The 26,108-nt window shown below is 36.1% G+C and overlaps 1 protein-coding gene and 1 pseudogene across 1 annotated transcript in view; one reads left to right on the top strand and one right to left on the bottom strand.

Annotated features, from left to right (window-relative positions):
* Nucleotides 1–10,611, top strand: part of BMPR2 (bone morphogenetic protein receptor type 2) — a 183,835-nt gene extending 173,224 nt beyond the window's left edge. Inside the window, exons 11-13 of the mRNA XM_035007356.1 lie at nt 3,289–3,461; nt 5,838–7,117; nt 8,537–10,611. Coding sequence (XP_034863247.1) covers nt 3,289–3,461; nt 5,838–7,117; nt 8,537–8,787 — 1,704 coding nt within the window. The 3' untranslated portion in view covers nt 8,788–10,611. The remainder of the gene's footprint in view (nt 1–3,288; nt 3,462–5,837; nt 7,118–8,536) is intronic.
* LOC118012137 lies at nt 1,141–2,166 on the bottom strand (annotated as a pseudogene).
* Nucleotides 10,612–26,108: the final 15,497 nt, after the last annotated feature.

The following is a 26,108-nucleotide window of genomic DNA, read 5'->3' as shown; positions in this document are numbered from 1 at the left end:
TTTATCAGGAATTTGCACTTCTTGTTTATGTGCCTTTTGTCCATATTTCTATTACGCATTTACTATCATTTTTTAAATGTCTTGTTACTAGCAAGCATCGCAGAAATTCAGCCAAGAAACATCAAGTGATGTTAAAACCAGTGGGTGAAAAGGTGAATAGAGAATAATATATTTACAGAGATTTTAAGTATTCCCTCCACCCCAAAAACACTGATTAAAGTCTTAAAAACAACAACAACAAACATTAATTGAATATAAAAGGGAAAAATGGAACTTTACAGTAGAGAAACCTGGCAGGCACCAACTCAGACATGTGATCAAGGTTAACTTCACTAGTAATGAGACAGATCAAAATTATGAACCACATGATAAGATACAATGAGAAGAACACAACATCTCGAGGGATGCCTGGGTGGCTCAGTTGGTTAAGTGTCATGGCTCAGGTCATGATCCTACGGTCCTGGGATCGAGTTCCGTATCATGCTCCTTGCTCAGCGGGGAGCCTGCTTCTCCCTCTGCCTGCCATTCCCCTGCTTGTGCTCTCTCTCTCTGACAAATAAATAAATAAAATCTTTAAAAAAAATAAAAGAAAGAAAAAAGAAGAACACAGCATCTCTTCTGTGATTTTTCTGCCAAAGTTTCAAACCTTGAATCTAACCATGAAGAAACATCAGTTAAATTGAGTTTCTAAAACGTAACTGGCTGGGTCCCCTGGGTGACTCAGTTGGTTAAACATCTGACTCTTTTTTTTTGAAAAGTTAAAAATTCCCTAATTTTTTATTCCTGGTACCACTACCACAATTTACAGGGCAATATACCTGATGTCATGAAAATAAAAAGACAAAGACAAAGCTACAACAGATAAAAGACCTCAGGAATGTACATCTAATTGACACTACATTGCCTTAATCAATAGCTGCACTTTTTGCAAACTGTGGCTATGACAGTCCTGAACAAGAAGGGTTTCCTGTTTAAGCTGCAGTAACTTTTCTGACTATGGATCATCATCCTTCCTTCTGTGGCAGATTTTTACAGTTCCTCTAATGCATTTGGGATGACTGTCTCAAAGTAACCTGCAGCTTTCCTGACAACTCCTTGCTCTCCTGCTAAGAACTGAAGCCCTTTTCTTCTGAATTTTTTTTAGAACCTTCTGCTACCATATCCATCACTTCCACCACCAGATCCATAACCACCACTATAGGGACTGCCTGAGCTTCTTCCACCAAAATTGCCCCCTTTCATGGGTTGATAATTTGATTGCTGTTGTCCACTATAATTTCCAAAATCATTATAGTGCCCACCACCACCATAGTTACCACCTCCAAAATTTCCTCCTTCATTGTAACCATCATACCCTCCACCACTACCTCCACATCTGCCTCCTTGGTTTCCATATCCTGGTCCACCACCACCATAGCCTCCTCTATTACGATAACCAGGACCACCACCATACTTGCCACCATCACCTCCAAATCCATTATATCCACCATCACCTCCTCCATAACTGCCTCTGCTGCCACCACCTCTGCCACCATAGCCTCCTCTTCCACCGAAGTTTCCACCACGGCCAAAGTTACCACCACCTCCAAAGTTTCCTCCATGACCCATGAAGTTGCCAGATCCACCTCCACGACCTCTTTGTGATCCACTAGACTGCATTTCTTGTTTAGAAAGGGCTTTTTTCACTTTACAATTATGCCCATTAATAGTGTGGTATTTCTGAACAACAATTTTATCAACTGTATCATGATCATCAAAAGTTACAAAAGCAAATCCTCTCTTTTTTCCACTCTGCCTGTCTTCCATAACTTCTATGGAGTTATCTTGCCATACTTTTCAAAGTAGTCTCTCAAATTATATTCTTCTGTATCTTCTTTAATACCACCAACAAAAATTTTCTTCACAGCTCTAGAAACAGCTCTCTTTGGTTCCACTACACGCCCATCAACCTTGTGTGGTTGGGCACACATTGCTGCATCCATCTCTTCAACACAAGAGTAAGTCACAAAACCAAAACCCCTGGAACGTTTTGTTTGGGGGGTCTCTCATCACCACATAATCTGTAAGTGTACCCCATTTTTCAAAATGTTCTCTTAAACTATCATCTGTAGTTTCAAAGCTCAAACCACCAATAAACAGTTTTCTCAACTGCTCTGGTTCCTTTGATTATGGCCCTCCATTTTGAGACTGGACTCGCCTCTTCCAACTCGAGTTCAATATGGGACCTAAACATCTGACTCTTGATTTCAGCTCAGGTCATGATCTCAGGTTTGTGGGATCGAGCCCCACATGGGCCCACATGGGCCCACATGGGCCTTCGTGCAGGTGTTCATTTAGCATAATGCCCACAACAAACACCATCAAATTTCCTACAGGTTAAGGTTTGTTTGTTAGAGAACACAAATTATTAGGAAAGCAGTAAAAATATTGCCAAGAAAGCTAACAAGGACTTTAGCTTAAAATGGGCTTGTGAGATAAAATGCTCAGATTCAGCATTGCGTGGAATACATACTAAAAATGATTTGCCAGTTATCTGAAACGTTAAAATTAAGTGCTGTTATACATTATTTGTTAGATCTGGCAGTCCTCACCTTAATTTTTTTGAAAACGTTTAAAGGTGCAAGAACTGTGAATATCAGCAAGTAAAAAGCTTTGGAGCTTAATAAACACAAATCCGAAAAACAAGTCTGAAAGGATTCTGGATGACAGTTTATGAAATCTGTTTTTTAAAAGGGAGTTCAAACCAGCTTTCCCCAAAAGGGAGACTATATTGTTTATTGCTGATATAGATTAATACTACAGAATAGACTGCTTCTGATACTACCACTGAAATTAGTCTAAAGGAAAAGAAAATGCCAGGCCTTTAAACTTCACAGTTAGAATGAAGTACCCTTTACTAGGAGTAAAAAAAAACTCACCTAGAGATTGAAGATAGCCTGGTGCCAAAATTCCAGGAAACTCAAAACTCATTTTTGAAGTGGAATTAGTGGCGTTGATAGAAATAACAGTGAACAATGACATAAACCTGTGACCTTGATGAACCATATAACTTTTTACAACTGCTCACATTTATGGCTGATTCTTTAGGAGTTAAGTTAAACCTTGCTTGCTCACTTGTTACTCATCTTTTGAGAAATATGACCCTTTACAAATCTCTGAAGTCTAAAGTATTTTATTATAGCTGTGTAAAATATTGGTAAAGAAAATTGATTTTTGTTTTACCTCATGTCACTAAAAATCAATACTTTTTTTTAAAAGATATACTGTTTGACATATACACTATTATAGGCAGTGAGGTCACTCAAGGAGACAATCGAAGACTGTTGGGACCAGGATGCAGAGGCTCGGCTTACTGCGCAGTGTGCGGAGGAACGGATGGCTGAACTTATGATGATATGGGAAAGAAACAAATCTGTGAGCCCAACAGTCAATCCCATGTCTACTGCTATGCAGAATGAGCGGTAAGACCTGGAGGGGTTTGGCATTCATCAGTCGGTATTGAAAACTGAGACTAAACAGAGGTTAGAAAAAAAATACTATTAAACCAGTCTAAAAGGGCAATGATTAATTCATACAACCTAACATTGTGATTTTTCTTTCAATATGCCTGTTTTTTTACTAGAGATTTTTGTTTGGTATAAGTGCAAGATGGCATCTGTGTTTTTTTTTTAATATCTCAAGATACAGCAAAAAAAGGTTAGTCTTTATTAATGCTCCTTCTTCCCTAAAATAATGAAGCAAAACATTTTCATAGTTCCAAAAGTTTATAAGCACTTCTACATGCATTGTCTCATTTATCATTTGTTGCCATTATTCCTCTTTCTCTTGCTTTTTATTTTTTTATCTTTTTATTTTTCTTTAGGGAGAATAGAACTATGAACTTGCCTATATATCTAACCACTGTTTTACTGGAGACTAAGATTTCAGGCTTCCTATCCAATGCTGTTTGTATAGAGTATACTACTACTACTTTAACATGAAAGCAATTCATAGATTTTTCTATCCCATCATAAATATTACTTTATGAGACATTTCTTTGTTAAATTATGATTTTTCATTCTAAGTAAAAGGGCTTTTTAAAAAAATTCCTTAAAAATTGGAACTTTCAGACAATGTAATCTGTGTTTCTTTGTTCCATGTTTGGGGGAAAGTTTTCCCCAAAATTTGTCATTTTATTTAATACATGTTAAAATTTTTCAGAAAAGCACCCAGGAAAAAATTACCAGAGAAAATTGAGATAAAAATATACTTGATTATTGAATAATTTTTTTGCTGTTTTCTGTTGTTCTAATTTCTAAGAGCAGTTTGTGTTATGAACTATAGACCCAAAATTGGGTTTACACTGCTTGTGTTTGGACTGAATTAGCTTCAGCATGGGAACCCTTATTCCTTATATATCAGTAAGTCAAGGAAGGTAAAGACTAGCAATTCTAAATACGAATTTTCTTACTTTATGCATACCTGAGGATAGTCTTCTGCTTCTTTCTCCACTGATCTCTGTATTTTCTGTGTGTTCTAGCATGTTATTTGTACCTCTCTCACAAGTCAGTTACTTTTACCCTAAGTACTTTTGAACTTTTCTTGAATGGTAAGAAGAATCCTTGATGCGACCTTCCATTGTGTTGACCATTTTTTGCCCCCTGAATCATTCAGCTCTATGTTTTACATGCTTTTTCTCATGTCCAGTCACTTCTAAATAGTTTCCCCTAAATTATGGTTCATCCCATAGTCATTCCATTCTAGGTTTCATTGTATTGAATCTTACCCCCCAGACCTCTTTTCCAAGTATTATACAACCACTTTTTTATTCTTCACCCTCCTGTCATTCTCCTTGAGCTGCTGCTTTTCTCCTATAACACTTGTATCTATTAATGTTCCCATTGTTTAGTTAAAGCTATCCCTGGCTTTTATTTTAAATAACCTAAATATATTATCATGTGATGCTCAAGAACCATCCCTCTCAAGGTGTGATAATGACAGTGAAGAACTCTTAATAGTTGGAGAGTAGTTCTGAATTGTTGTTCCTTTATCTGAATGTCACACTCTGCCGTTAGTCTGTAGAACTTTCTTTGATATGGCTCAATTTACCCCCAGAAAGGTACATTCCATTTCTAAACTGCCTCTTAATGGAAGCATGGAAGCACTTTGGAACAACCTAAAAGCTTATATTCTTTTTACCATTTGGCCATTGTAACTTAATTGGTAAAGTATTTATTGAGTTGCCACTATGTATCTAGGATTGTAGGAGTGCAAAAGAAACATATACCATGGCTCCTCCTCTCATGCACCTTTATAACTGGTTGTGCAACTATACCTACAGTTGATAAAAATATTTGGTAATGTTACAAAACTATAGAGGAGATTTTTTTATTAACTCTTATAAACCAAAATAATGAACATCTATGAAAATCACATCTAGATCCACATAAGTTTTTCAGTAGTCTTGATTCATATAAAACTAGCATTTAGAGGCACCTGGGTGGCTCATTCGGTTAAGTGTCTGTCTTCAGCTCAGGTCATGATCTCTCAGCCCCCCACTGGGCTCTGTGCTCAATGGAGAGTCTGCTTCTCTCTCTCCCTCTGCCCCTCTCCCCAGCTCTTGCTCTTTCTCGTGCGCTCTCTCTCTCAAATGATAATCTTTTTTAAAAAACTAGCATTTAGCAAGTTATTAATTGACACTTGATTATGTGATCACAATTTTTACATAACCTCTAGTACAATGTGGTTAGGAATAAAATAAAAAACAGTTCATACTTTAAAATCAGAGGTATTAAACTTGGAGGGTCAGTTTGTCATAAATGTACATTCTCAATGTGGCTTTTTTTTCTTTCTTTAAGCAACCTTTCACACAATAGGCGTGTGCCAAAGATTGGCCCTTATCCAGATTATTCTTCTTCCTCATACATTGAAGACTCTATCCATCATACTGACAGCATTGTGAAGAATATTTCCTCTGAGCATTCGATGTCTAGCACACCTTTGACTATAGGGGAAAAGAACCGAAACTCAATTAACTATGAACGGCAGCAAGCACAAGCTCGAATTCCCAGCCCTGAAACAAGCGTCACCAGCCTGTCCACCAACACAACAACCACAAACACCACTGGCCTCACTCCAAGCACTGGCATGACCACTATATCTGAGATGCCATACTCAGATGAAACAAATCTGCATGCCACAAATGTTTCACAGCCAATTGGGCCAACCCCTGTCTGCTTACAACTTACAGAAGAAGACTTGGAGACCAACAAGCTGGACCCAAAAGAAGTTGATAAGAACCTCAAGGAAAGTTCTGATGAGAATCTCATGGAGCATTCTCTTAAACAGTTCAGTGGACCAGACCCACTGAGCAGCACCAGTTCTAGCTTGCTTTACCCACTCATAAAACTTGCAGTGGAAGTGACTGGACAGCAGGACTTCACACAAGCTGCAAATGGCCAAGCATGTTTAATTCCTGATGTTCCACCCGCTCAGATCTATCCTCTCCCCAAGCAACAAAACCTTCCTAAGAGACCTACTAGTTTGCCTTTAAACACCAAAAATTCAACAAAGGAGCCCCGGCTGAAATTTGGCAGCAAGCACAAATCAAACTTGAAACAAGTAGAAACTGGAGTTGCCAAGATGAATACAATCAATGCTGCAGAACCTCATGTGGTGACGGTCACCATGAATGGTGTGGCAGGTAGAAACCACAGTGTTAACTCCCATACTGCCACTACCCAGTATGTTAATGGGGCAGTACCATCTGGCCAGACAGCCAACACAGTGGCACACAGGGGCCAAGAAATGCTGCAGAATCAATTCATTGGTGAGGATACCCGACTGAATATTAATTCCAGTCCTGATGAGCATGAACCTTTACTGAGACGAGAGCAACAGGCTGGCCATGATGAAGGTGTTCTGGATCGTCTTGTGGACAGGAGGGAACGGCCACTGGAAGGTGGCCGAACTAATTCCAATAACAACAACAGTAATCCGTGTTCAGAGCAAGATGTTCTTACACAGGGTGTTCCAAGCACAGTAGCAGATCCTGGACCATCAAAACCCAGAAAAGCACAGAGGCCTAATTCTCTGGATCTTTCAGCCACAAATATCCTTGATGGCAGCGGTTTGCAGTGTAAGTGGAGGGATCATTTAATCTCTCCTGCTTGTCTTTTGGGACCGTTTAATTACTTAGATAAAATTAAATTGTGTTTTCAACTAACAATTAGTTATTTTTACCACTTTTGGAAATAAAATAAGCCACTTGATTGGACCTCAAAAGTAATCAGACTGTTGTAAAGAAAAAAAGTAATTTGTTGTTCTTGATAATTAAATAGTCACTGTCACAACAGTCAGAACTTAATACCAACTTTAATACATGCCTTACATAGCCCCTGGTTCATAATGCAATTCACGTACTTGCTGTGAATGGTTGAAATTAAGTAAATACGAGTTTAAAAGTTCCAGGTAAAATGATGTCAGTAGAACTTTTGAAATAGTTGTTGAGTATATTAATATCTATTATATATACATCTAGATTTTATCAAACTAACCTTAAATCTTTAAAGTCCAGAGAAAATTCAGAAGAAGTCATTATAAAAAAACTGAAGTTCTTGTTTTGTTTTTTATTTTTTTTGTGTGTCATCTTTTCCAAGAGTTATGTGTTGAGCCTCTTCCATGCCTATAGCATTGTGCCGTGGGTCCCCTAGACGAATAACTTGATACTTGGTTTCTAGCTCCAAAGGGATTGTAACATGAGACAGGAGAGCCCATCAAAATCTTTAACAGTCATCATTATACAAAATGATTTCTCTTTTAGACTGACAGCACTTTATGAAAAAAAAGTAGTCATGTTTTATGGTTGTTGTCAAGGACTACAAAATGGCCTGAAGGGATTCAGCTCTCAAAAATTAATCAGTAGAGGGGCACTTGGCTGGCTCAGTCAGTGGAGTATGCAACTTGATCTTGGCGTCTTGAGTTCGAGCCCCATGTTAGGCCTAGAGCTTACTTTAAAAAAAAATCAGTAGAATCTATCCCCTTGTTTGAGTGGCTTGTATTATAGACCAGTTAATACACCCTATAGCAGGGCTCCATAGCAATAAAATGTCTAGTCAGGTGTGGGAAGGGGAAATTACTAGAAAATTTATACTGTAGTATTTATGTCATGCTTCTGAAAATATTATATGCCAGGTGCCTTTAAAATTAGATCTGCTTTGAAAATTAAGTAGAATGATTAAATGCATTTTGCCAAGTTAGGATCACTACCAACAACCACAGGATTTGAGAATACAGCTGAGAACTTTTAATTTTCTCCTCTGTTTTTGCTCGCCCAAAAGAATAAGCCAACCAGTTACGGAAACAATTGTGCCTAAAGAGTCTCAAAATAAGTTGGTTAAGTTTTGCCTAGAAAATAATTGCCTGGCATTATGAATTTCAAGTAATGTCTATTAATACCTCCAGATATTAGTTTGATCTGTTCTTGAGTTACAGACCTAATTTCTTACTATTTAATAGTTTCTTTATATATAGTTTATTTCTGTCCTTTTATTTCCAGTAGGTGAATCAACACAAGATGGCAAATCAGGATCTGGTGAAAAGATTAAGAAACGTGTGAAAACTCCCTATTCTCTTAAGCGGTGGCGCCCCTCCACCTGGGTCATCTCCACTGAACCACTGGACTGTGAGGTCAACAACAATGGCAGTGACAGGGCAGTTCATTCCAAATCCAGCACCGCAGTTTACCTTGCAGAAGGAGGCACTGCCACAACCATGGTCTCTAAAGATATAGGAATGAACTGTCTGTGAAATATTTTCAAGCCTATGGAGTGAAATTATTTTTTGCATCATTTAAACGTGCAGAAGACATTTAAAAAAAACTGCTTTATCTTCCTGTCAGTACCCTCTCCCACCCCTGCAACAGGACTTGCTTTAAATAGATTTCAGCTATGCAGAAAAATTTAGCTTATGCTTCCATTATTTTTTAATTTTGTTTTTTTTTTTTTAAGTTTTGCACTTTTGTTTAGTCTCATTAAAGTTATATTTGTCTGTTATGACCACAGAATTATATGTGTGTGTATCAAAAGTGGTCTCAAAATATTTTTTTAAGAAAAAAAGCAAAAACAATGTATTGCTGATAATCAGTTTGGACCAGTTTCTAAAGGTCATTAAAACAGAAGCAAGACAGGTTTGACTGCAGTGGTGTCTGGTATCCATGTTTTATTTCTGGGCACAAGCTAGTTTATATGTTGAACTGTTCCTGAACATATTATCTGTTGGACATTCTTTTCTCTTGTGTTTTGTTTGAACGTGCAATAGTCTATAGTCCACAAATAAGCTTTCTTGTAAGCTCTCTTCCTAACAGACCACACATTCTTCCATAATAAGTACATTTTTCTGTCCCAACCCCCATACTTTTGGCAGGTCAGTTCTATGGCAGTGATTTTTGCACAAGAGAAAGCAGCTACCTGATTTCTTGCTTTCTCTCTCCTTATGGAGAATGCAGAAACATTGTCTCAAAGGGCTCTAAAGAAGGAACTACCAAAACCTAATTTGAAATGCCATTTCTTTTAACCTTCCAAGTCCTAAATGTTTCTTTCCAGGCATTTTAATAAACGTATTTGGTTCTGGTTTTTGGACGTTCATAAGAGAGCATAGAACAAAGTAGATGAAGTCAAATATTAGCCTTTCTTCATTTTATTTTATTTTTATATGTATGTTCATGTTCCATATTCATTTATTTAAGAAGCACATTTTTATCAGAAAACTTAGAGAGCTATACTTATATGGAATTTTTAAGTAGGTAGATGGTTAAGACTATATAGTGTTATAGCCTTCATTCTCTGAATAGGCCATCTTTGACTCAAATAAAATTACATTTCCTATTTAAAATAACTTCAAAAGTAATTCATAGTTTTGAACCAGTAGTAACTTTTTATTCTCTTCCCAAGCAACGCCTGGTGACTTTATCTGAAAATGAGTCCTCTTCCCATGACCTAAAACACTGTGTGGAAAAATCAATTCATTTGGCATGCCAAATCCCTGTGGAAGGAAAGATTGCTGCCAAACCTATCATTTTTGAGCAGACTGAGGCTTACCTCTCTTTTTTCAAAACTGTTTCTTCACTAATCCTATTTTCATAATTTCTCTTTTTGCCAGCTTTTCATATGATCTTTGATATGTGAGTAGCGTTTATTATTTACATTATATTAGAATATACCTTTTAGTGATAACATGTTATGTATCCTTCAAGTCATATTGTTTTTTTTAAAAAGCTTCCTTTGCTTCTTTCCTTACTGATAGTTATCTCTAAACAGCAACCTCAGCATGTTTTTTTAAATAAAGCACTTTATGTCAAATAAGGGACTTTTTTTATAAGCACAAATTATTTTCTATTAATTTGCAAACGGTGATGATCTCACTTAATTTTTCCAGATTCTCAGAGTACTTAGTAGATGTTATTTAACTAAGTTCTAAGATTTCTCTGGAAGATAAAAAGCTAAGAGAAAAACACAAATGCCCATATTCTTACTTTTAGGTTTTTATCTCCTGAACAATATTTTCTCACTCATATTCCTCTATCTTCATCATTTAGCTAAAGATAACATAAATGTCCCAATTTGCTGTCCAAAATATTTATAATTTACTATATAAACCTTTTTTTTCGTCATCTGCTATAATCCTGTAAGTTAGATGTTACAACACTTCACTTTTATTCTGATGGATGGCTGAACACAGTTTTGAATTTTTAGAATTAAGATTATTTTTCTAGGGCGCCTGGGTGGCTCAGTCGTTAAGCGTCTGCCTTCGGCTCGGGTCATGGTCCCAGGGTCCTGGGATCGAGTCCCGCATCGGGCTCCCTGCTCCGCGAGGGGCCTGCTTCTCCCTCTCCCACTCCCCCTGCTTCTGTTCCTGCTCTCACTATCTCTCTCTCTGTCAAATAAATAAATAAAATCTTAAAAAAAAAAAAATTTTTTTTTTTAATTATTTTTCTAGTGCCCAGGATTTCCACCTTTTTTTGTTTTATTGGCCCTTCTCTTGATTCAGATCCTTAACATTTTTCAGTCTTCTGGCATAATTATTCTATCTATATAACAAATTATTTATATCTTTCCCACCAAATTTTCACTTAGTTCTCTTGCCTTTAAATGTCTTTGAACTGCATTTCATTATTTTCAAACATGTGTAGGATATCTTTGAATCAAAATAAATTATATTCCTTCTCGAATTGAGGATAAATGACCATTTGAGATCTAACTGATCTTTTCCTGACAGAAGAAGTTATCTTACATTCTACTTTACTTTGTGTTTAGGCTAGTTGGTTGTAATTTTTCCAGCATCTTTTTTTTTTTATGTTTAATAAAATGCTTTCAAGAATTAATAGACCAAAATAAAAGAGAATCCTTTTAAGTTTCCCATTTCATGCAAACATGTTTAAAACAAATAATTTTCTTTCCCTAGTTTTTTTTAGTAGACCCTTAAAAAATAGGAAGAGTAAAAAGTGTAGATCATTTTAATAAATTTTAAATTAAATTGGACATCAGACTGATTTTGAATCTGTTTGTAATATACAAGCAAGCAAAATTACTTAAAATACTTGCTAACTTTATTCATCTAATAATTTTTTTAAAGCTAATATTTAACTGCTATCACAATATTTTGCATGTAGTAGAAAAACATTTGGATCCTTCGAATAAAGGCCATTTAATGAAAAAAAAATTAAAATTCACTTTGCTAGTTTCACAACCTTAAAAGCATCATAATAGGTAATCAAATTCTAATATTAATTCCCTGAGCTATCCTAATTGTATGTCAGAACTGAGTCATTGAAAGAACTTGGTTTGAATTGGGTTTAGACAAAAATGACTTAATTATAATTCCTAACAGTGTTCCCCTTTTTAAATTCCTAATTTGGGGAAAAGAAACCAATATCAGTGTAAAATGTTATGAAAAGGCACAGGAATTAAATAATACTAATTGACAATTTGTTATATACTGAATGCTGGGATATACATACACAATCTCTTTTAATCCTCATAGGAACTATTTAAGGATCTTAGTTAATATTCCCACTTTACAGATTGAGGAAATTGAAGCAAAGAGACACTAAGCCATTTTCCCAAGTTCCACATCCTAGTAATAGAGAAAGCTGTATTTTAACCTGGGTTTGCTTCTCCACATCTCTTTCTTTTTTTAAAAAAAAGATTTTATCTATCTATTCATGAGAGACAGAGAGAGAGAGAGAGAGGCAGAGGGAGAAGCAGGCTCCCAAGGAGCAGGGATCCCCATGTGGGACTCGATCCCAGGACCCCGGGATCATGACCTGAGCCAAAGGCAGATGCTTAACCATCTGAGCCACCCAGGCGCCCTCCACATCTCTTTCATCCACACCACACTGCCTATGCACTGTATGACAGGATGTGTAATATACTGACATTTTGCAAGAAATTCAGTCATTACACTCCAGCACAACTGTGGCTTGTATATAAGCCAAAGCAGATACCTTAATGACATGTAGACATGTCTATGCTGGCTGTTGCTTGGAGAAATAATTACTAATTCAAGATAAAATTCAATCCCACATCTGCCATCATGAATCCTAAAATTATTTCACTTCTCTTCACTCCTAATATTCTTGCATTGTAGAACTAAAGAAAAAGTAAATTTTAAGGGAAAAGTGAAGGTGGCTTTTGGGAACAAAGACTTTTCCCCTAAATTGATTCCATACTTGAAGAATTAATTTAACATGGATTTTAAGTCTCATCAATCCTTTGACTCCATCTTGAAAATTTCTGCTTATATTGATTTAAAGAAAATTTTACTAATCCAGAAAACTAATTGAGGAGGACATAGGAAGGATACAAAGATAGTATCTTTTTTTATAAGGCAGTTTCAATAGCTCCTTACATGTACCCACTTATTGCAGAAAATGTACATTGGTTCTGAATGTGAAAATAACTAAAGGAAGGTAGGAACATGCAAGTAAGTATGTGTTTCAGTGGGAATTGTCACAAAATTTGGCAAGTGTTTTTATTTAAAATTTTCAAGTTTGGCGTCTAAAGCCAAATGGAATACCTGGGAGGCTGCAGCTATTTACTGAACTTTCCATCCTCAAAGTCATTTAAAATGGAAGAATACTTCAATAAGTTTTTTGTTTTTTTTAATATTTATGGAAATGAACATTTCATTGGAGGTAGTTAGCTTCTAGAACTTGAGATTACATTGTATTCCTATACAACCTTTTATTAATTTATGTTGAACTTACTACCAGTTATGTGCAGGTTATTGCATAACTATTCACAGATTGCTTTATATATTACTTTATCTTCCAAGCTAACTGATTAGAAATTGTACACACGTTAGTTGATTATCTAGACCTGTTATTCCAGAAATTGTGTAACACTCCCACATACACCCCAGAAGTTTTTTTCACACTGAGATGTTTGTAAATATACCTTTTGCTGTCAGTTCGCTCTTCAGTGGATAAAATTGCATTTTAACTTACAGATTCTGAACTATGCAAATGTTAGCCAAAACTACCTTGCATGATCCACTCTTAAATATACTCCTCGATTTAGTAAATCTGGCAAATCACTGTTTGAGCTGGTTACACAAATGTTATTATCAAAAGAAGGCTTTTCTATAGCTTCTCAGATTAAACTAACATAGAAGAAAAGAGGAAATCTCAGGGTGCTCTCGTGCACCTACCCATTACTTTCCTTCAACCGCCTTTTAGTTTGTGTCTGACTTATTCTATCCCTTGGTTATCTGACTTGCAATCTTCTGTGTCAGGAAAATTTTCTTGTCTATTCTGCTTCCCTCCTGTTTCATTTTATGTGCATTTGTCTCCTCCAGCAGTAAAAAGGGAGAGCAGTTGGCTATCTTCTCCAGTATTGTTATTTTTCATTATGCTTCCGGCTTCTCAATTAACATCTAAGTCTCGATTCTTCAGACAAAATTGCTGTGGTTCCCTTAGCATTTCCTTCTCAGCCCTATTTTAATAACTATTTATACTTAAGAACACCTGAAATTATATTTTACATTATATTCAAATTCATTACTCTAGTTAAGTAATAGTTCAGTAGGATAGAATTGAGAATGAAGATGCTACCATTTGACAATGGATCCAACCATCAGATTGTCAGAAAATCAGCACTTAATTAAGTTTTGTATTATCTAACATTTCCTATTAAATTGTGGAGTTTTACAATTTTATATTCTCATTAGTTATAACTAAAAAGCCATGCACACAGAATTGTATATAATTTTGCCATTAAAAATTTTTTAACCTATATTGCAGCAAGCTTAGCATTACAATTGAGCCACAACATTTTACATATTTCTTTGTATCAAATATTAAACACAAAATGCAAGATTAACTTTCAAAAACAAACCTTACAATAATCAGGTATTATCTATGAACATTTTTGCAGACCACTTTTGAAATACTTATTATTTGCAACATAGGCTGGACTATAACAACTTTCATTTAACTTTTAAGTGGCTGGTTAAAGTTGAGTGTTTGTGCATATAAAGAAAATTTAGAATTTTATCTCATGGCTGATACATTTGAAAGTAAATAATTCAGAAGATTTAATGCTGTGTATTAGAATTATGCCCCAAATAAATCTATCTTGAAAATTCCAATTCCGTTATTATGTGATGTTCATAGTGTTACTATTAATTGTGGTGACATTCATTTTTTTAAACTTAATTTGCAACCCAGATTCTAAAATTTGGGTAAGAGAGAAGAAATCTTTAGAAATAAATCACATCACTAGGGCATCCAGTTTATGATTGAATTTTTTTAAAAATTACTCTATTTTAAACTATAACTTTTAAAAAATGTTTCAAAAGGCAACATGTAGGTTTTTTCCATTTTATTTGTACTTTTAGATTTCAGAAACATCTTCATGTTTTAGACTCACTCTATAGACATAATATTACTTAAAAACTCAGGGCCCTCTTCATCCCTTTGCACATGAGAAACTTTAATTGGTAGCAAACGAGCAATTAGTCCAGTTGAATATTTAAAGTGTTTGTTGCACATACAGTTCATTTAATGTTTCATCTTATGATTTGACTTAATTTACATAGACATAACATCAGATTTCATTAATCATAAAAACTTGCCCAGTTCTATAATTACTGAATAGAGGGAAATGACTCAACTAATTGGCTACATGTTGCAGCCTATTTAGGCCTTAGAGTTGAAGCACCGTCTTAAAACCATTTCTCTTCTTTGGGTAAATGGTTATACACGATGGGACAAATCATTTCATTTTGCTTTGTTTTTGAATGGGAGAACTTAGTAAAGTTGTTCCTCTGAGATAAAATTTTCTTGAGGTAATTTAACATTAAAAAAACTCTTCTAAAAGTGAAATAATGAGTCTATAGCTTTAGTAATAGTTTGGATGGTTTTGAGAAGGTAACTTATGGTAAGTTATTTATCACCTTGTCAGATCCAAATAGAATTTTTCCTTCAATCAGACAAGTCCAAGCTCCAAATTGATAGGCTGTATACTTAAAATCCTAGCAGTGAAGTTATTTGTAACCCGTCTCTTGTCTCAGGCTCTCCACCTTATTACCAAACCTCTTAAGTATGATAAGGAAACATATTTTTAAAGGAGCTTAATAGTAAGAAAACTAAATTACTAAAAGATGCAATTCAAAGATAGGTTCTGGTTAAAATTGAATTGCTTGGCTTCTGTGGCTTTTCTTTTTCTCGTCACATTTATTTATTTAAAGTTTTTGTATGCCTTGTTGTCATGTTTCCATGGAAATTATATTGTGTAAGTGTTTGTATAAGCTGGAATCATCCTTAATTTTCTGTTGATAATTTTTCAAATGAAGATAAGTGGATAATTGTAAAGTACACTAACTCTTAGGGTATTGTAGTAGCTGAAACATGGAGATGTGTAGCTGCCATGCTTTTTCTGAATGGACAGGAGAAACATAAGCTACAGAGTATTCATTTCTGAGGATGCTTTTGTGGAATAAGAAAGGCTGAAAAATATTGGCAATTCCTCAGAACCCTCTTTCTTGTTAACGGGTATCTTTTGTTGGTGTGTTTTGCTCTTACATTACAGATAGAATATCATATGAATTTATGAATAATTACTTTCAATTATTTTGCTTTTGTAAAAGCCGTCTGAGACCTTGCTATGCTGTGTAAGTTGTGTTTGATGGATCAGTGTGAGTATGAAATAAAGCAAATCACTTTTCTTTTGTATTATCTATGGATGCCACTATGAAAGCTGACATTAAGCCACTAAAGAGTTTTTTATGAATAATTGTAAGTAAATGCTTTGATATATATAAACCTAAATAAAAAGATTGTATTGCTACAGAGACATTGGAGAAGATTTTAAGACAGTTCTTTAGGTTTAAAAAAGGCTTGCTGTAAAATGGTGCATTATTTCATTTATTAAAGATCATATTAATAACAACAGTAATTGTATCTTTTGATTTTATTAGGTCACCAGAAATTATGACTGTTAGTGTGATATTTTAGGTATTTTGCACCAGAAGAGTAAATGTTTTAATATACTCATTACTTAGTATGATACATTTTTTAAAAATCAACTAACATTAGAATAATAGTTGCACACTTTCTGTATACCAGGCACTCTGGTAGTTATTCTACATATGTTGATAATTCTCATAGCAATTTCATTTTTTTTGAAATTGAATCACTATTACTGTACTGAGAGATCCAAAAAGTATGGTATTATTCCTGCCCTTCCCTCCCTCCCACCGCCCGGAACTTAAATCACCTTGTGGAGGAGAAAAGGCCTATAGAAGAAATAGTTACATCCAAACAAGATGATATGTAAGTGCCCAAATTAGTGGTAAACTATATGCTCAATATGTGTTTAAAGAGCCAAAGAAGACTTTAATGAGGAAATGATTATTGAGCAGGGTCTTGAAAGAACAGGTGGGATTTCAACAGGAAAAGTGAAGGCAGAGTATTTGAAGTGACCAGAGATAAGGGAGAATAGGGCCTGGAAATAAAGCAGAAGTAGATCCAAATATTTTTTGAAAACCAAACCCAGGTGTCTTGACTTGCTATCATAGACAATGAGGAAACCAAATTTTCTTAACAAGGAAAGACCTTGACAGAATAATTTAAAGAAATTTGGTCTGCAGGATAGATTAGAAAGGAAAGTGATTAGAGTGAGGGCATGAGAGAAACTGCAAATAAAATGCAGTTTTTATTGTGATCGGTAAGTTCCTTTTTCAGAGGGGCATCAAAAAATTTTTTGAATGCCTAATGTGTAACAAGTACCATAGTAGATAAAAGACACAGCCCCACCCTCAAGTTGCTCATAGTTGATTTGGAGAAAATTATAGTACACGTTATAAGTATTATGATAGAGTGAAAGTCCAGTGTATTAGGAAGTGCACAGCAAAGATATCTAATCCACTCTTACTGAATCAGTTTCTCCTTTTCAAAGAACTTTCCTCACTGTCTTAAAATATGAGTAAGAATTAGTTAAGAGATGAGCAATGGCCCTTTAAGCAGAAGTTATAGCACCCATGAAGCCCTATAGAGGGGCTGAGAGTGTTGAACTTTTTCAAGGGGATGGGAGGATATTAGATTGGAATAGAGTTTGGGATATTAAGTGAAAGTATGAAGAGAAATGGCCCAGAAGAACCCAGATGACCCAGGTGGGACTGTATCACAGAAGGGCTAGCATGCTATGCTAAGAGTTTGGACTTATCCTGGAAGTCAGTGGAAGGATTTAAGCAGAGGAGTTTCAATTTAGGTAACTCAGCTGGTAATATAAAGAATCAACTGAGAGGAAGGAAACTGAATATAGAAACTAGTGTGGCACTGGCAAGAGATAATGAGTGCCTGAACCAAGGTTGAATCAGTGATGAAGAGGAAGAAGAAGCAGATTGAGTCAGGGTTAAAGAGAACCAGTGGGACCCAGTGAACCACTGAGATGAGCATTGTAGAGGTGAAGATTGTAACTTCGAGGTTCTAATATGGCAAAGGAATGAGAGAAATTAAAAAAGAGAATATGCAGCTCACTGCTTTTATAGATTTTAAAAATAGAACAATTTTGACATCATGTGTTCAAATATTTGGTTCCAAAAAAATATGCAGACACCTTTCACCTATTACCTGTAGAAATGCTTTGAGAACAGAGCCTTCCCTAGGTAAGTCACACACAAGTTCAATTTTATCTTTTTGAGTGAATGTCTATCTTTTATTTTTTGAATTGCGTCTAATACCAACTTGTTGCACATAGTAATATTCTAGGGCATTGGGGGTGGCCCTTGCTATAAAATGAGTATCAAGAGCAGCCTTAAAAGGAGCAATAGCAACAAAAAGATAGCCTAAGATGGCAGATGGTGGAAAGATAATGAGGAAGTTGTGTTGATGGTAGATGTGTGATCTTCCAAGAAGAGCTGTCCTCTTGCCCAGTGTTCCTTTCTCCCATCAAGTCAAGTCTTCAACCTACTTAACCTACTTAACTTCTCAACCCTAGAGCTCTTCCTTCCCTCTCTCCACAATTAAAAAGGAAGGTAGAAAAACCCAGAAACTATTAACTATTCAAGGACACAAGCATCCTAAATGTGTGTTTGGTTTGTTTTTAATTGGATAAATGAAACAGATAAAAGAGGAAGTTTTCTTTTGCTTAACAACCTTTCCATAGATTGAACCAATCAAGAATTTATGTAAGACATCATGGAAGATATGCTTAAATTCCTAAGGAAAATATATTCAAGAAAACAAATTATTCTCTTTAGATGGCATGTAGAACTTCAAAACTACTTGGATTTTCTTTTCTTTTTTTTTTTTTCCCCAGATTTTATTTATTTATTTGAGAGAGAGGGAGAGAGAGCATGAGTGGGGGGTGGGGCAGAGGTAGAAGCAGGGAGCCCTGACACAGGGCTTGTTCCATCCAGGATCATGACCTGGCGAAAAGTAGATGCTTAACTGACTGAGCCACCAGGTGCCCCTACTTGGGTCTTTTAAAGTAAAAATTTTATTTTGTTTTTATATTTTTAAGATTTTATTTATTTGAGAGAGAGAATGAGAAAGAGAGAGAGAGCACATGAGAGGGGGAAGGGTCAGAGGAAGAAGAAGACTCCTGGCTGAGCAGGGAGCCTGATGCTGGACTCAATCCTGGGACTCCAGGATCATGACCTGAGCTAAAGGCAATCGCTTAACCAACTGAGCCACCCAGGCACCCTAGAAGGGAGGGGGGTGGGAAGATGGGTTAGCCTGGTGATGGGTATTAAAGAGGGCATGGAGCACTGGGTGTTATGCACAATGAATCATGGAACACTACATCAAAAACTAATGATGTAATGTATGGTGATTAACATAACAATAAAAAATAAAGTAAATAAGTTTATTAAACTTGTTTATCCATGACACTGGTGATGCCTTCTAGGAGTCACATATTCTCACATGCAGAAAAATAAACATTTTCAGTAAAATTTTAAAGTAAAAACTCTTAGATGTATCTCCTTAACTCCCACTGCCCCTTTTAACCGAGTTTCCAAAACCCCACTGTGAGCTGTTGCAATAGGCATTTAGTCTTTGGGTTTTTTTGTATCTCCCTATTCCAAGCCATTTTACACTCTGTTTCCAGTCATCTTATCAATACTCTTATCAAGTTACCAATGGTTCAAGTTCCTCAACCTGAAATTCCAAGTTGTAGCAATTTACTTTTCCAGCCTTATCTTCCACCACTCTACTAAATAGTTTCTATTACCTGTTTACTTTATCTCCTTACTAGATTGTCAGCCTTTTGAATCATGAAGGGAGTCTTACCCTTTTTTTCTGTCCCTAAAGTACTGATTTTAATTGACTGATAAGCTGATACCAAAATAGTGGGGGTTTTTTAATTATTTTTATTTTTTTTTTTATTTTGCGAGAGAGAGAATGAGAGAGAGCATGAGAGGGAGGAGGGTCAGAGAGAGAAGCAGACTCCCTGCTCAGCGGGAAGCCTGCTTCTTCCTCTCCCACTCCGCCTGCTTGTGTCCCTGCTCTCGCTCTCTCTCTCTTTCTGTATCAAATAAATAAATAAAATATTTTTTAAAAATAAAATAAAAATAAAAAAAGATTGTATTTATTTATTTGAGAGAGAGAGCAGAGAGAGACAGAAAGAGCACGATTGTGGGTGGGTGAAGAGCAGAGGGAGAGGGAAAAGCAGACTCCCCACTGAGCAGGGAGCCGGATGTGGGGCTCAATCCCAGGACTTTGAGATCACAACCTGAGTGGAAGGCAGATGCTTAATCTACTGAGCCACCCAAGCGCCCTGGTTTTTACATTTTTTTTTTTTTAAGATTTTATTTATTTATTCATTAGAGACAGAGAGAGAGAGGCAGAGGGAGAAGCAGGCTTCCCGCGAAGCAGGGAGCCCGATGCGGGACTCGATTCCAGGACCCTGAGATCATGACCTGAGCCGAAGGCAGCCGCTTAACCATCTGAGCCACCCAGGCGCCCCTACATTTTTAAGTAGATTTTAATTTAACTTATGCTAATCAGGCTTCTTAATCTGAGTTCTCTATGTGCTTGAAAGTTATTTAAGTCATTCAGTGAAGTTATTCTGTGAGATTTGTGGCATCTCTTTAGGGTTAAAACTGACCAAAGTAATAAGCACTGAGAAAATGTGTAGATGTGTGTGAGAGAGAGAGAGAATTTTAAATGAATGAATACTGATATTATCCATAAACCACTTTCAGCAGGTATGGTTTTAGAAAAAGTGAGAGTAAGTGGGTTTGGGAAAGGTCCGTTAGTTAAATGCTTTTATTTTTTTTGTTTTTTACTACAGTGTTTTTACTCTTTACTTTTTCGGTCATGTTAATAAAACAGTAAAATCACTATTCTTCAGGTACCCAGAAACAAGACGGTGTACCACTTTAACCACCAGGCGGCTCCCTTATTTCATGTTCTAAGAACTGGAGCGCTCTGTTCTTTTCCATGTCTAGATGTGTCTTCTTAAGTTTGGTTCACAATGTTTTCTTACTGAATTTGAATAATAAGCAGAACAGGCTCCATAAACACTATTTACATTAGAAGAGTCCAATGCTTTGCATTAGCAGAGAAGATTGGGGCTACTAGGCAGAAAGTCTACAGGTCACCCCTTCTCCCCAGAACAACACAAATACCAAAACCAGGACTTAATAAACAAGACCTTGTTAGGACTTCACTTTAGTTCTACAATGAAACATAATTTACAATTCCTGAGACACTAGCAGAGGTGTGTAATACAAAGTGGTTTGAACATTTTCATGCAACACTAGCATTTGCCACGATTCTATCAGTTTAGCAGAGCTCTATGAAGGCATTTTATAAGCAAAGCTAGGTTTTAGAGTTTTTTTAAAAGCCATTATTGATTTGGCTTTCTTGATATTCAATTTTTGAGAAAAAAATTTCTGATTATTTTTCCCCTTATTTCTCTTCTCTGATTATTTTCTACCTTAAAATTGCATTTTAACAATATTCAGAATTGTTGAACAGCCTTCAGGATTACCCTATATATTATCATAAGAAGGAAAAAAAGTATTAATTGCTATAAAGCTTTTGTGTTTTTAAGTTTCCATTACGAAGCCTTCAGATGTATAGGGGTGCCTGACTGGATCAGTCCGTGGAATATGTGACTCTTGACCTTGGGATCATGAGTTCAAGCCCTATGTTGGATGTATAGCTTATATTTAAAAAAAGAAGAAGAAGAAGAAGAAGAAGACTTCAGATGTATAAACTGACAGGAAATTCCCCAATTATAAGATCATATTTGGAATTTTAGGTGGTAAATGCAGCTACTGATACCTCCTTTACTAAAGATGAAAATATAATAAGGAAGAAAGATATCACTACATCTATCCTAATAAACCAAAATACCCAAAATGATGAGGGAATGTTGAGCTATCATAGGTCATACCTGACTTGAATGTGACTCAGGTTGCTTATTTCAGGAATGTTGGATAATTTTTAATATTACTTTGTTTATTACCTAAATCTGAGCCACTATTTACTCATGTTCTCAAAAGAGAAATTATTTACCCCGATCTTCCAAACATCAGTCCTTTTGGATTTGAAGGCTGTTTCTACTATAACACATTAATTCAAGTCTTCCGTGTGTTTTAAGCAGGACCTCCTTCAACTTGAAAATTCTTAGCAACATGAAGAATGATATCCTCACACAGGCTGTATCGGCTATAATTGACTTTTTGTTGTTGTTGTTTATAGAGGGGAGGAGGGGCAGAAGGAGAGGGAGAGAGAATCTTAAGCAGGCTCCATGCCCAGAGCAGAGCCCAATGCAGGGCTCCATCTCATAAACCTGAGATCATGACCTGAGCTGAAATCAAGAGTCAGATGCTTAACCGACTGAGCTACCCAGGTGCCCCCTGACTTTTGACCTATGGGGAAAAAGCTTCATCCTTTCAAAGAGAGTCACACAAAAATATTTTATATTCCCCAGCCCGAAGCTGATTTGAAGAATTAAAATTTAAAAAATCAGAATTAGGTCTCCTTTAATTCATAGATTGTCTAAGGTTCTGGAAATAACTTGTCTTAAGGTAGGTAGAATCTCAGTTAATTGTGCTCTATCTAGATCTTCCTCTTAATTAGTTTTGATTTTCTGTATCATTTACATACCTACATAAGAGGAGACTACTTTAATACCTATTCTCTCGGAAAGGAATAAAATCATGATGAGCCTACAGCTGAATTCAGCCAAGTCCTCTGTGTTTTGTTTGACCTGTATAATATTTAAAATTTGATTTTATTTGAATGCCTTTTTGGCAGGACCTGGACTCTTCTAAAACCCAGCAATTCCTAATTGTCTTCTACCCATCAAGTCTTACTCATTTATGTTACCTTTCTAATCTTTGTAAACTTTTGGTCTGTGCCCCCTGTTCCAGGAATTTCCATTGCAGGCATTACTTGGATATAAGTGCCTCGAGGAAATGCTTGGCATAAAGGAATAATTCAAGATGAGGGGCAGCCCTGGCTAAAACTGAAGTAAGGCAGCATGTTTTGCTCTCTCCGCTGGTGAGCACTTTTCTTCTTCCATAGAAGTCAACTATTATTTCTTCATTATTCCTCCATCTCCCTTTGAAACCTGCACATAAACACTCATTCATGGGATAAATGACTACTTCATTTTTTTTTTTAAAGCTGTGTTTAAAAACAGAAGTGGGGGTGCCTGGAGGGCTCAGGCAATTAAGTGTCTGACTCTTGATTTCAGCTCAAGTCATGATCTCAGGGTTGTGAGATTGAACCCTGCGTTGGGCTCCACACTGGGTATGGAGCCTGCTTGGGATTCTCTCTCTCTCTCCCTCTTCCTCTGCCCCACCTCCACTCTCTCTAAATAAATAAATAAATCTTTAAAAAAAAATTTTTTTTAAAAACCTGTGTTATTCTATCTCAATATGGCTTTCTTTAAACCAAAAGCAAATTTCTTTATGTAATCATCACCATGCAAAATGGAATAATCAGCAATCACCCCATATTGAACCCTGCTTGGTTGTTTTTACAGAGGCTTCTCTTTCTTCTTTTTTCTTTTTGGGAGGCTTCTTTCTTTCTTTCTATTTTTTTTTTTAAGATTTATTTATTTATTTGAGAGAGAGAGCAGGGGGAGGTGCAGAGGGAGAGGGAGAGAGAATCCTCAAGCAGACTTCCCAGTGAGCATGGATCTGATGCAGGGCTTGCTCCCACGACCCTGAGACCAGGACCTGAGCTGAAATCACGAGTCGGATGCCTAACTGACTGAGCCACCCAGGCACCCCAGAAGGCTACTCTTTATTAATGCTTTCTTTTTTAACTTGGTAGGAAAGATGATCAGCAAAAGTAGAAAAGGGAGACCACTCTTGAGAAAGGAAAAGGAGACAGAAAGAATTTCAATTCCTCCTTTTAGGATGGTAGGACCAGAGAGAAGAGGCACTCAAAGACTTATTTGCTGTAGATCAAGTCCCTTGCTTCATGGCAAACTGAACCGAAGATGTGTGGAGCTATGGGCTACTGGACTTCTCAGAAACTCGCCTCAGTGTCCTTTCCCTTCACAGTCAAGACTTATCTGTATTGTTTCTCACCTGAAATTTTTCTTTCCTTTTTTTTTAAGATTTATTTATTTATTTGAGAGAGAGAGCATGAGCGGGAAGGGCAGAGGGAGAAGGAGAGAGAATCTCAAGAAGACTCTGCACTGAGTGTGGAGCCCCACCCAGGGCTTGATCTCATGACCCTGAGATCAGGGCTGTAGCTGAAACCAAGAGTGGGACACTTAACCAACTATGCCACCAGGCGCCCCTCACCTACAATTTTTCTGGTTGTAACTCTGGGTTATTTATTCTTTTAGTTGCTCATATCGAAAGAAGCACTTGGTGATATGCTTTTAAACAGATAAATTTCAAAGTTAACATAAAGTCTCCCCTATAATTTCCCTTCTCTGTACTATAAAGTCTCCTTCACCTTCTTGTTAGCATCTTTCTCGTGTGTCTTATTTTGAAATGCTCTCCTCGTTTATGGCTAACCTTTCTCTGGTTTGTTTTCACCTAAATTATGGGGGCCTAAATCAGACCTTTAGTACCCTCAATTTAGTATATGAATAATTTACAATTTCACTTTGGGGAACGTTACTGATGCTACTATTCCTGCTAAACTGGCCTTTCTAGATCAACACTTGAGCTAGATTCAAAAGGTATATGTTTTATTATACAGCATACAGAGGTACCTCTCTAAGCAAATCTGCTACCCAAAAACCTGACTTTTAGAGACTGTAAATGATTCTTCAATTAAAAGGATTTACCAATACTTTTCTTAAAAATAAGCTCTCCTCTAGTACGAATAGTCTTTTCAGAAACACATTTATCATGCAAATTAACGTGTGTTTGTATAATTTGGGAGAGTAAGAAGAAAAGTATTTGCAAATTGAAGCAATATAAAAGCTGCCAATTTTATAGAAAGTAACACTATGTCTTTGTGTCATATTATTCTACACTGTTCTTTCCCATACCTTTCTCAGGAAGTCTCCAACCAAAGACAAAATTTAAAGGGCTTCATTTCTACTGCTATCCTCTAGCCTAAGTAAACTCCTCCCCAGATAGTACGTAAACAGAAGTGAAATTAACTCCTCAATTAAAAAAAGTAAAAGCAAACATATGTATTCATAATCTCTCTTCCTTTTTAGGCTTCAAAATAATTAAATTGATTTGCACTCTGACTTTTTATTTTGTAAGATTACATTTTAACTGAAACAGACAAAGCAAGAACTTCCCTTAAAATTCAAACAGTTCCTTGAATTTTTCAGATAAGCTCCACCCTTGGCAACAATGACATCTCAAAATATGAGCCAACACCCAAATCCCCTTTGTACCTGGGATTAGGGAACAATATTTCCGTGTGTGTGTGTGAGAGAGAGAGAAAGAGAGAGAAACAGAGAGACAGACAACAAATTAAAACTGAGAAAGCTGGAATTCATAAAACCCTTTTGATCCCTAGAGCAGTGGAAAATCCATTTCACTTACATTGTTACCCAGAAGTTAGAAGTAGCAAAACATAGAGAACTTACTGTCCTAGAAACATAGCAGGCCACACTGGTAAAGGAAGTAAGTGGTTTGAATAGGGCTGCCCATTCTTTTTTGCTGAAAAAACATCTTCTTCCCACCAAGCTCAGTGCTTCTTTCTATACTCACCAATTCTACACCTTTGTCTGGTAAACTCGGGAGTCTGCATTTCCAAAGTGGGTGGCTTACTTCACAGAATTTGTGGGTCATTTTTTTTTTTTTAATTTGTGGGTCATTTTAAAATTATTTCTTTCTGACTATGGTCTAGGTTAAACCTTGACTTCATTGTCATATGCTGGATAGGTATGCTTTGCCACTTGAAAAAAATTCATCTAGTCTTGCATCTTCTGTAAGTAAGTAGGTTTTACTAGGCGGAAATAAAACTGTCTCTTTAGTATGTAGGCTGGTTATTCTGGAAAGAGATTAAATCCTTACATGTTAGTTACTTTTAAAATTGACTAATTCATACATTCAACAAATATTTTTTGATTATCTACCATCACTGTCATTTCTAACATATTTTAAACTTGGAGCAGATCAGTTTTTAGTTCATCTCCTCTATGCAACTAATTTATTTTTTTTTTTTTCAAAGATTTATTTAT

Source organism: Mirounga leonina, unplaced genomic scaffold (assembly GCF_011800145.1).
Source record: "Mirounga leonina isolate KUSES-001 unplaced genomic scaffold, KU_Mleo_1.0 Mir_151, whole genome shotgun sequence".
Classification (NCBI taxonomy): Eukaryota; Metazoa; Chordata; class Mammalia; order Carnivora; family Phocidae; genus Mirounga; species Mirounga leonina.
This window is presented reverse-complemented; position numbering and strand designations above follow the sequence as displayed.